Source organism: Cicer arietinum, chromosome 3 (genome assembly GCF_000331145.2).
Source record: "Cicer arietinum cultivar CDC Frontier isolate Library 1 chromosome 3, Cicar.CDCFrontier_v2.0, whole genome shotgun sequence".
NCBI lineage: Eukaryota > Viridiplantae > Streptophyta > Magnoliopsida > Fabales > Fabaceae > Cicer > Cicer arietinum.
Window position 1 is genome coordinate 65,214,724 of NC_021162.2, and position 11,215 is coordinate 65,225,938.

Below are 11,215 nucleotides of genomic sequence, written 5' to 3' on the forward strand. Positions count from 1 at the left end.
TATTTTGTTTTAATTTGAACAAGTTGCATTTTTGTCAAAAAAAATTTGCATTGGTTCGTGCATAGATTATCCGTAACCCTAAAATGCATATCATGTATCATCTGCTACTCATTTGCTATTGTGACTTTCCCTTCTCGTTTCTTCTTTTTCATTACTTTACCATTGTCTTCTCTTCAACGTTTTTTTTTCATTTTTTTTCCTTCTCCGTTTCCTTTCAAATGAAGCTTTTTTCAATTTGAGTCTATTGATGGTTGGATTTGTGTTTTTGTTGCCGAGGTTATAATTAAAACAGTTTCTCAAATTGCACCGGTACTATCACATTCACAAATGGTTATGTGATGGTTCGGTCACTCAATAAATAATGAGTTTTGTAAAATAAGTAGGTTACTAAATTATAATTAAAATGACTATTCATTTGAAAGAGAGTACTCTTCAAGTGTTTGTAAAAATTACAGAAATACAAATTATTTTTAAGCATGTGTTACTCTGTTTTGTGAAAGAAAGTATTGTTCTTAAGCATGTGTTATTCCATTATAATTGATTTTTCATTTGAAAAGAATATTACTATTCAAGTGTTTGTAAAAACTGAAGTACTACAAATTGTTTTTATCGTTTGACTTACTGTATCCTCTTGTGTGGTTAGTGGACAACCTTATTTATTTGAAGTTTCTACTATCGCAGTTTTAAATAAAAATTATTTAAACATGCATATAAATTTTTTTTTTTTGCGCGCCTATAAATATTGTGTCGAAAGTCTTGTAGTCTCTTATTAAAAATAACAACTCAGTTACATAATCATATTTTTGTTTTTTTGAATAAAAATGAAATAGCAAACATATTATATAATTAAGTAAATGAAAGGGTGCGACATGCATGTATATTATTCCATTATTTTACTTATACACGAGAAAGACAATAAACATATATATATTTAATGGGATTGTTATTTAGGGATTAAATCCTTCTCGGGGGTTTTGGCTCATGATCTCTATTTGCTCCTGTCCCATCATAGTCTTGTATTTCCAAATCGATCCTCCTTTCAGTAAATCCTTCGTCCATATGAACTAGCACCACTTCCTCACCATAATTATTACCCACCTGCAAATTAAACAAATTACGAACAAGACCGTAGTCAAAAGAAGAAACCAATAAATATTTCGGAATTTGTTTCCCACGTTTTTCTCTAAATACTTGTAGTAAAGAAATTTTTGAAATAATCTTAAAATAGTTGTGAATATTTTAATTAATATTTTCTCTTGTACATCTTAATTTTATCAGAAACTTATTCATTTAACTTCATCATAAACATTAAAAAGTATATAAAATTTTCAGGACGGTAGGTGGCTACTCTCTCTTCTCTTCTCATTTCCTTTCTTCCTCCTTTTATATATTAAAAGTCATTCATTCTCTTTATCTCTAAACTCCCAAACAAAATTTAAACGATGGCAAAAAATTATTTTACCGAGAAATCAAAATAAAATACTCCCAATCGATTTGACAAACTCTAAAGGTTGAAATTTCATTTAATTTTTTTTCAAGTTAAACTTCTCGTTATAGTTCTCTTCATTAACATATTTATAAATAAGATACAACCTATTAAAGTTCAATAACTCTAGATTGGAGTGTAAAAGAGTAGTTTAAGTATGAGTTTAATTATATCATACTATATATATATCTATATATCTTAGTATTATATATTTCTTAAAATGTCAACATAAATATTTACACTATGAGATATGATTATTATTTGGGTAACCACTAGTATCATTCCCGCCATCGCACGAGTCATTACTTGACATTGTAGTGCATTGCAAGAATATATATATATATATCATGTGCATGACACGAGTTAAAACATTAGTTTAATATTAATATTTGTATGAACTCTAGTTTAATATCTATTAAAAATAAAAAGGATATTATTATATACATAATTTGAACATAATAGTACTATATATCTCAAATTTTGACAACCCAACACTCATTACATAATAATTTTTTGCTAAGTTATATCATATATATGAAGAAAGATGAATAGCACTAACCTTAGCTAAAGAAGGTAGAGTTGATGCATCTTCGCATTTCAAATTTTGGGTTCCTAGGACAAATCAATACAAATATTCATCTAACTAACATTCTACAAAAAATTGAAAAGGAACTAAAAATATGAATATCCTATGAAATGCTTACTTGTTGCAGGGATAGCAGAGGTAGAGAGAAAATATGAGAAACCCAAAAAGATAATGAGTAGAACAAAGAATCTCACGAAATTTGTAGGCATCTTGAATTACTTGTTGGATATGACATTGGGAGCACGAACCTTTTATTTGCTTAAATAATAATATGTGACACAATAAAGAGACTTCAATATGCATATGAATGTATCGCACCAACCAATAAAAGTCAACTTGTTCATTTATTTTTCTATTATGTGCCCACTGACCTAACTTAATTGATGTATTCACGGTTCATAATCCACACAAGTACATATATAAAGGTGTGGCCTTTATTTCTACAACTGATATATTTTTTATAAAAATCATCGGCGTGAGTATTTATTTATAAGATGTTTTTAGCGGTGCAACAACTACGGTTTCATAGAAATAAAAACATTCATCTTTTTCAGATTGATTCTTTTTAAGAAAAGTATTAGATACTGATGTACGATAAATGATTTATTTGTAAAAAATAAAACTGTTTTAAAATAAGTGATTAATTATATTATTTAATTAATATTATATATGTCATTCTTAATTTATTATCTTTCACTTTAGACCGGTAATAGTAAATACGTCAATAATTTTTTTTTCAACGCATCAATAGTTGATATAACTAATTTAATAAAAATATTATTCTATCTCTTTCGTTTTTATAATTATTTTAATTTATAAGATACGATCAAATGGATCATTTATTACGAAATTGATAAGTATTTTATTTTAATTAATATAATTAACTTGCAGTGAATCAATGTATTTTTCTCTTATCAAATATTTCAACATAATGAAATACATAAGTAAAAATAATTATTGAAAATCGATGAATTCACCAAATATTTGATTTACTATAATCTTATCAAGTAGTTGTCAAAATATTTAATGTGAGCACCGCTTTGATATGCGAACCACCGTGTTGTACGTTTTACCTATAAAAAAAAAATTATATAGTGCTATATTAATGTAACTACTTTAACAAATGTCACTCAAGAAAAAAAAATAATTAAAGAAAAAAATAAAACTTGAAATGATTATTTGAACACTTATTATACAAGTAGGGTATGATTCACTTTTATATAGTGTTATTAATGTAACTAACTAATAAATTTTACCTAACTATAGATATCTTTTAACTATTTTTAATAGTCCTCCGCAAGTTAGAAGTATGTAACAACATTTTCAACTTGGGAAGAACAATACAAGAAAAAGAAAAATACAATGAAACAAATGAAAGAAAAATAATACAAGTCGTAATCACATCGGCTAAACAACAAAATTCATGTAGAAGGTGGTAGCGTAACAGCCGAGGTGCATAACTCTCGTCGAAATTTTATGGTGTCTCCACGACACTCACTCCCATATAGAATCAAGAATTCAAATATTAGATCTTTAAATGCCAAATTAGGCTAACAAAGTTTAACCATCATATGATAGAAACACAAAAAGAATGAGAAATATATGATACCATAAGGTAAAATAATAAAGAAAATGATAATTGCTTTACTACCATATGGTAGAAGCACAAAAAGAAAACCAACAATGGCTAAAGAGAATGAAATTATAGTGAAATATATCACTAAAGTAGAATGGTTAATCAAATGAAACTTTCAAATAATTGCATCATAATCACAAAGCATCTTCAATCTTGAATCTACAAATATTATACAACCAAATTGAGAAAGAATGAAGAATTACAGTTGTGGATTCAAAATGAGGAAGAAATGATAAAGAAAATTTGGAAAAAGAATATAGCAGAATAATTATTATTGCTTTGGTACCATGTTAAGAATCATGGTTGAGCCTAAGAAAAAGAGAAATGATTAAAGAGAAAAATTAAACTTGAAATTATTATTTGAAGAATTATTACACAATTATAGTATGATTCACTTTTATATAGAACTATTAATGTAACTAACCTAACAAATTTCACCTAATATAGATATCTTTTAACTACTTCTAATAATATCCACCTCACACTGAAACACGCCATGCAAGTATTATTGTAATTTTTAAATTTTATATGCATAAACATATTAAATATACTTAATATTTTTTTAAATATTAAAAATTATAATATGATCTCTATAGAAAATATTTTTTATTTTTATTATTTTCTAATAATAATTATATTAATATATTAATAATAATAAATATGATTTTTTAAATTTATAATTTTATATATATAAATAGGTGTAGGAGAAAAACTCGAACTCCGTTGCGGGAGAAGATGAGAGTCTAAATTTCATACCCACTATAAAACGAGGCGAGGACAGGTTTTCCTTGATTAGTCGGTGCGGAAGCGTTGGAGACAAAATCTGCTTGCGCTCAATATTAGAATAAAGGCAAGAATTAATGAACATCATCTGAATTACTATTATTAGAAAATTGAATTATTTACAAATATAAATCTGACTTATATAGATGGTGTAGGTAAATCCATCTAACTAATTGTAAAAACAGAAAAATAACTAAGTCCTAATAAGTCTCTAACAACTTAAGAACATTTTGATTAATACTAACTCAAATTAAGGTAAGGGCTAAGTATTATCTAATACCCTCCCACAAGATGGAGCACATATATCAATTAAGGCCAGCTTGGAAATAAAAGAATGGAATGGACTTGGATCCAATGCTTTAGTAAAAATGTCGGCCAACTACTGAGATGATTTGATAGGAAGAAGATGGAACAATTTTTGTTGAAGTTTTTCACGGACCAAGTGACAATCAAGCTCGATGTGCTTGGTACGTTCATGAAATGAGAAGTTAGCCACTATATGCCTTGTTGATTGACTATCACAACATAGTAGAGCATGATTGACAAAATCGATTTTCAGATCAGTGAGTAAATAAGTCAGCCAATGTATTTCACATATTGTAGTGGTCATGGCTATGTACTATGCTTCTTTGATTTCAGTGAGATTAGAGAGTCCCCAAGAAATATACAAAACCCGTTTACTAATCTGCGTGTATCAGGGCAGGTTGCCCAGTCTGAGTCTGAAAAGGCCTTCAGTTGGAGGGCATAATTTGCAGACAGAAAAATACATAATGCATGAGAAGATTTGAGATATTTCAATACTCTTATAGTTGTCTCATAGTGAGTGTTTGAAGGAGAATTCTAATGTTGACTGAGTTGTTGTACAGAAAAACTGATATTTGGGCTTGTGTTTGTTAGGTAAATGAGTTTGTCGATAAGTCGTCGGTAGATGGATTGATCTTGATAGGAGTACCATTGGCGTTGCTGAGTTTAGTGTCTTTCATCATTGGAGTATTGGCAAGTTTGACAGCAAGCAAACCGGTGTCAGATAATAAATCTAGAGTGTATTTTGTTTGACATATATGGATTCCTTGTTTAGATATGGTCGCTTCAAGTCTGAGGAAGTACTTTAAGTCTCCCAAATCCTTAATTTTGAATGAAATATGGAGAAATTCTTTGATGAAAGTGCTCTTGTGAGGGTCATTTCCTGCAATAATTATACCATCAACGTAAATCAAAATTGCAGTGAAGGATTTATGCAATCTTTTGGTGAATAAAGAATAATCAGAAGTGAATTGCATGTATCCTTTTGAAATTAATGCAGACGACAATTTTGCAAACCATTGTCTACTAGATTGCTTTAATCCATATAGAGATTTCAAAATTTTGCAAACTTGATTAGGTTTGTTAGATGAAATGCCCAGAGGTAATTCCATATAAACATCATCATCTAAGTCGCCATGTAAAAAGGCATTGTGTATGTATGTCCAATTGATGCAAAAACCAATTTTGAGAAGAAACAATAGCAAGGAGTAATCTTACTGTAGTTAACTTTGCAACGGGAGAAAAAGTGTCAAATAAATCAATACCTTCAATTTGAGTAAATCCTTTTGCAACTAAATGTGTTTTATACCTTTCTGTTGAATCATCCGAATTGTGTTTGATCTTGTAGATCCACTTGCATCTGGTGGGCTTCTTACCATAGAGTAAAGTGGTGATGATCCACGTATTATTTTATTTTAGGGCCTAAAATTTATTATCCATAACCTTGACCCAAACATTATGCTGGACAACTTGTTTGTAATGGTATGGTTCAAAATTACTAGTAATAGCATTCATATATTTAAAATGATTTGAAGATATATATGACTAAGAAAGCAAAGCAGAAAGAGGATACAAAATATCAGAATTTGGTTGTATAGTAGCATAACATTGATCTATTAGACTTTCTAATAGTTCTAATATCATGAGAAGTATCAACATGATTATCATTTATAATAAAGACAAAAATTAATGAATATCATCTGAATTATTATTATTGAAAAATTGAATTATTTACAAAAATAAATCTGATTTATATAAATGGTGTAGATAAATTCATCTAACTAATTGTAAAAACAGAAAAATAACCAAGTCATAATAAGTCTCTAACAAGCTAACAATATTTTGATTAATACTAATTATAAGGGAAGGGTTAAGTATTATTTAATACTCAACTCTGTTATCATGTCTCCCGAGAAGAAAAGAGCCATTGTCGAATACTAGGGAATGGAAACCTTGGTCCTAGTCTATATAAAGAGAAGTTGCAGTCACAATTGGGGATTCCATTAACTAAGAAAACATTCACTCTAATGTGAAAAAACAATGAACGTTTATAAAAAACAACATAGTAATATTATAATTAAATTGATATCTAAATGCTTAACAATCCATGATGCTAGCTAACAAAAAATTGGCATATCTCAGTGCTTAGATTATTTGAAAAGAACGAGTGTTTATAACCCAAATCCATAACTTGTCTAGGATATATAATCATTTCACATTAAGATTTTTTTTGTTTTTTTAGGCAAGAAAAGTAAGACATTTATTGAGTTAAATGTTGAGTCCTTAATTATATTTCTAAATAAAAGAGTTCAAGATCCAAGGTATTAATGTAGATTGAAATGAACTGATTTAATTGAGGTATGGATTTACCACTTCTCCAAACTAATATACTACTACTTCAATACATGGGGATACATCCATTAACTCTCAAATATCCATATATATCACTTTAAGTGCTGGAAGATTGGGTATATATATATACATGTATAAATATATATATATATATATCGACCGTATCCAGCTAAGATTGTCATGCATGAATATAATGTGAATGGACTTTTAAATTAGTTGTTAAAAGAAAGTATACATGCATGTATAAGAGTATTTAAATGAAGTAACAAGAGTTTCTTTTAGTTAATCAAAGTTTTAAATTCAAATTTAATTTAAAAAATGCAGCAATATTAAATCTCTTAAGTAAATTTATCTATTACGATCATATTCAATTCGAGAGATAATATCTATTAAAAAATGCATATTATAAAAAAAATGGATAAACATATGACGCCAATATATACAATACTCTCTCATAACATGAGATATGATTATTACAATTTTTAAACTATTCAATAAACGACAAAATCGCGGGCCAATTGGGTCCACAACCTTTTGGGCTGTCTACAAACTAGCTACCAAACTACTTTAAACTAACAATTGTATCTCATATCGTGAAAATAATAATTTTATCTTTTTAAAAAGTCAAAACTTATTATAACCACATTAACGACACTACCCCTCTAGGAGTAGAAAAAATGCCAATACAATATTCAAAATCTCAATCCTCTTAGGAGACATGATCATATGTAAAAGGAGCTAAAAAAATATGTTGCCTGCGATTTCACACTATATATTTAGACATCAGTTGTTGCGAACACCATTGACAAAAATCATAACTAAAACCCTTCACTTTACATTTATATCAATATCACATTATAGATTTTTTTTTCTCTATGATATAAGGCATTAATTAATTTCATGCTAACAAAAAATTATATTATTTTTCATTTTTCACATCGACCACATATCAATTTATTAGATATAAAATAGATTATCACGTTTGGCCCTACCTCTAAAGAATAATTAACCAAAGCACCTCTAATTGATATTTTCATTCACCCACGGTCCATGCATGAATATTGTTTCTCTTCCATATCCCACCATTTTTGACAAGTACTAACACCCCTTTTCTACCCCTCGCACATCCCTCCACCATGACGAAATTTAGTTACCTCCCTCCAAAATCTTCCCTATGTTCTCTTCATATATATTTGTGTTTTAACATTTTATACTACAAATTACTATTCTTCTCACTCCTCAATCTTCACATCCACTTTCCTAGTAGATCCAAATTTGAAGGCTTTCAAGTTTTTTTATGCCTAAGCAACCTTTTTCTCTAGACAAATTCTATATTCTACTTCAGCCAATGCACTCTCTTGAACTCCCAACTCCATCCCCATTGAAAGTGTTTAAACTAAGATTCAAGTTTAGAGACTATATCAGATGGAGCTATGAAGAACCACAGCTAGTATATAAGTAATTGTTGAAGAATGAAGAGAAATTATAATTGATTCTCTATGACTTTATATTATTCTCTTTATTTTTATTTTCAATATTTTTGCCATTATTAATTATGCTATTAATGTAAATTTTTTTTCTATATAAAAAGTCTAAGACTCAATAGTAATAAAACATGAAATATTATTTCATTACTTTCTCTAGTAATGTCGACAGAACTAAAGCAACAAGACCACCGACCTCTAGATGAAGCCATGAAGAACGTGAGGTAGTATATATTTGTCCTTTTTGTATAATAAGGAAAAATTCAATTTGATTCTTTATGATTTTATATTATTCTTTTTATTTTTATTTTAATAATTTTACAATTATTAATAATTATTACTATTAATTGTAATTTTTTTTTTTATATAAACAGTTTAAAGTTATAGTAATAAAATATAAAAAAAATATTATTTCATTATTTTTTTTAATAATGTTAAAGGAACTGAAGGTAACCAAACCATCCGACCTTCTATCGATAAGTTTTAACTCTTCCAAACTGATAATTTGTCAGTCTATCATCACTAGATCCCATGCTTTCTTGATACTTATGTGCTATATTTTTACTTTTATATTTAATCATATGTTATTTATAACAATTGGGTAAAAAGTAAGAATTAATAAATTATTGTTGAGAATACTTTTTCCTATGTTAATATAGTATTAAATGAAGGGTAATGTTTATCTGCAAGTTTTTTAAGGAGTGTAACATAATCCGCACATGCAGGTATTAACCTGAATTAATCTTAATTTATATGAGAAAAATTTATTTTAATTGAGTGCGAATTTTTTTTAAAATTAAAATTCGAGGGTGGAAAAGAGATTGGGAATATTGATATCTATCTCGCACTCGAATCCGCTAGTCATAATATTATTATAATTTTTAAATTTTATATACATGTATATATTGAATATCCTATATATTTGTTTTATATATTAAAAATTATAATCTCATCTCTATAAAAAATATTTTTAAAATTTATTATTATCTAGTAACAATTATTCTATTATATTAATTATAATTAATATGATTTTAAATTTATAATTTTATATATATGAATGTGTATGGGTCTGAGTGGGAAAATTTGTGGACGCAGATGAGTGTCTAAATTTCACACATGCTAAAAAAGAGAGACGGATGCGGGCTTTCCTCGATTAGTCGGATGCAGGGGTGGGATAAGCAAAATTTGCTCCCGACTTACCCCATTGTCATGTCTAAGTATAGCTCAATTGTAAATGCTAAAACTATTAGGTCAAATATCATGTTTTAAGTTTTAACTAGAGACCTTGTAATTGTGTGTGAATTTCTTTATCGTTTCATTTATAAAAAAATCCACCACTATATATATTGTGCAAAAGTAATGGTGGATACGCTCTCATCCCCTAAAAAAATAAATAAATCTAATGGAATCTTTCTTACGGGGGAGTATAAATATGCATAAAATATACTTCCAGAAACATATTTTTAATAATAATTTCTTCATTTGTGAGCAAATAATGAGAGTGTGTGAGCAATCACCATAGTTAAAAGTAACCATGGAAGGTGGCCATTATGAGCCTATTGGTGATCGATTGGGTTCTAAGTTTCGAGAATTGGATTTCATATTCCACACATTTTAACTCATATCTTTATATTTTATCATTTTTTAAATGAACTTTCAAATACTCTTATAAAAAATACAAAATTTTAAATAAAATCAGTATATTTTGTGTAACCTACATCTATGATTTTTTTACATATTAGAAATTTCCTACATATAAATTATTTTTTTCTCTTTTTCGTATTTGTGTGAAGTAAAAAATGAAATATGGTTAAAATGGAAGTTTTTTCAAGAATTGTGGAGGTACAAGTTAAAATGTGGGATATGAAATCCAGTTTTCCTAAATTTCTAACCCATTTATGTTGGGTTGGTGGGAGTCGAAAAGCTACACTTGGGCCTTTTTTTTTTATACTAGGTTACATTGGATCAGTACCAATTAGTGCTTTTTATTTCTATGATAAATATTAGTGTTGTTTCTTACTCTTTTAAATCTTAGATTGATACATGATCATGCAAAGAAATAAAAAATAAAATAAATTAAAATTGTACCAATAGCTTATTTTTTGAGTTCATTAGTTGTCTTTGTACATTTACACTTGACGCAAGCACATAACTTATTCTTTGTTACTGTACGTTTTGTAAGATATTTCATATATGTCGTTAATTTGACTAATATATTCTTATAGACTAATTGTCAGTGGCTAATATGTTTAAAGAAAGATTTGTTCAAATTTTAGGCCTCATGCACAATATTTTGTTGGTGTCTTAACTTAATTATACAATTGGACTACTCCTTTAAAGACAATTGTGATTTGTTATAGATGTTGTCTAGTTTATTAGATCTAGGGATAACAAAAAAATTGTACCCCGGATAAAATCTGCAAAAGATGTAAGACGCTTAATTAAAGGAAGTGGATAGTGAAGTTCTAGTGTTTTCAAAAACTTGTACTTTAATAAATATATATATATATATATATATATATATATATATATATATATATATATATATATATAATTATACACATATATATATTTTATTTAAATAA

At 27.7% G+C, this 11,215-nt stretch overlaps 1 protein-coding gene across 1 annotated transcript; it reads right to left on the bottom strand.

The window, feature by feature from the left end:
* Positions 1 to 742: 742 nt before the first annotated feature.
* LOC101500413 (uncharacterized) lies at positions 743 to 2,348 on the bottom strand. The gene is made up of 3 exons (XM_004493169.3): positions 2,191 to 2,348; positions 2,046 to 2,098; positions 743 to 1,098 (listed from the first exon to the last, which is right to left on the bottom strand). The coding sequence occupies exons 1-3, from the start codon at positions 2,279 to 2,281 to the stop codon at positions 955 to 957; spliced, it is 288 nt and encodes a 95-aa protein (XP_004493226.1). The 5' UTR covers positions 2,282 to 2,348; the 3' UTR covers positions 743 to 954.
* Positions 2,349 to 11,215: the final 8,867 nt, after the last annotated feature.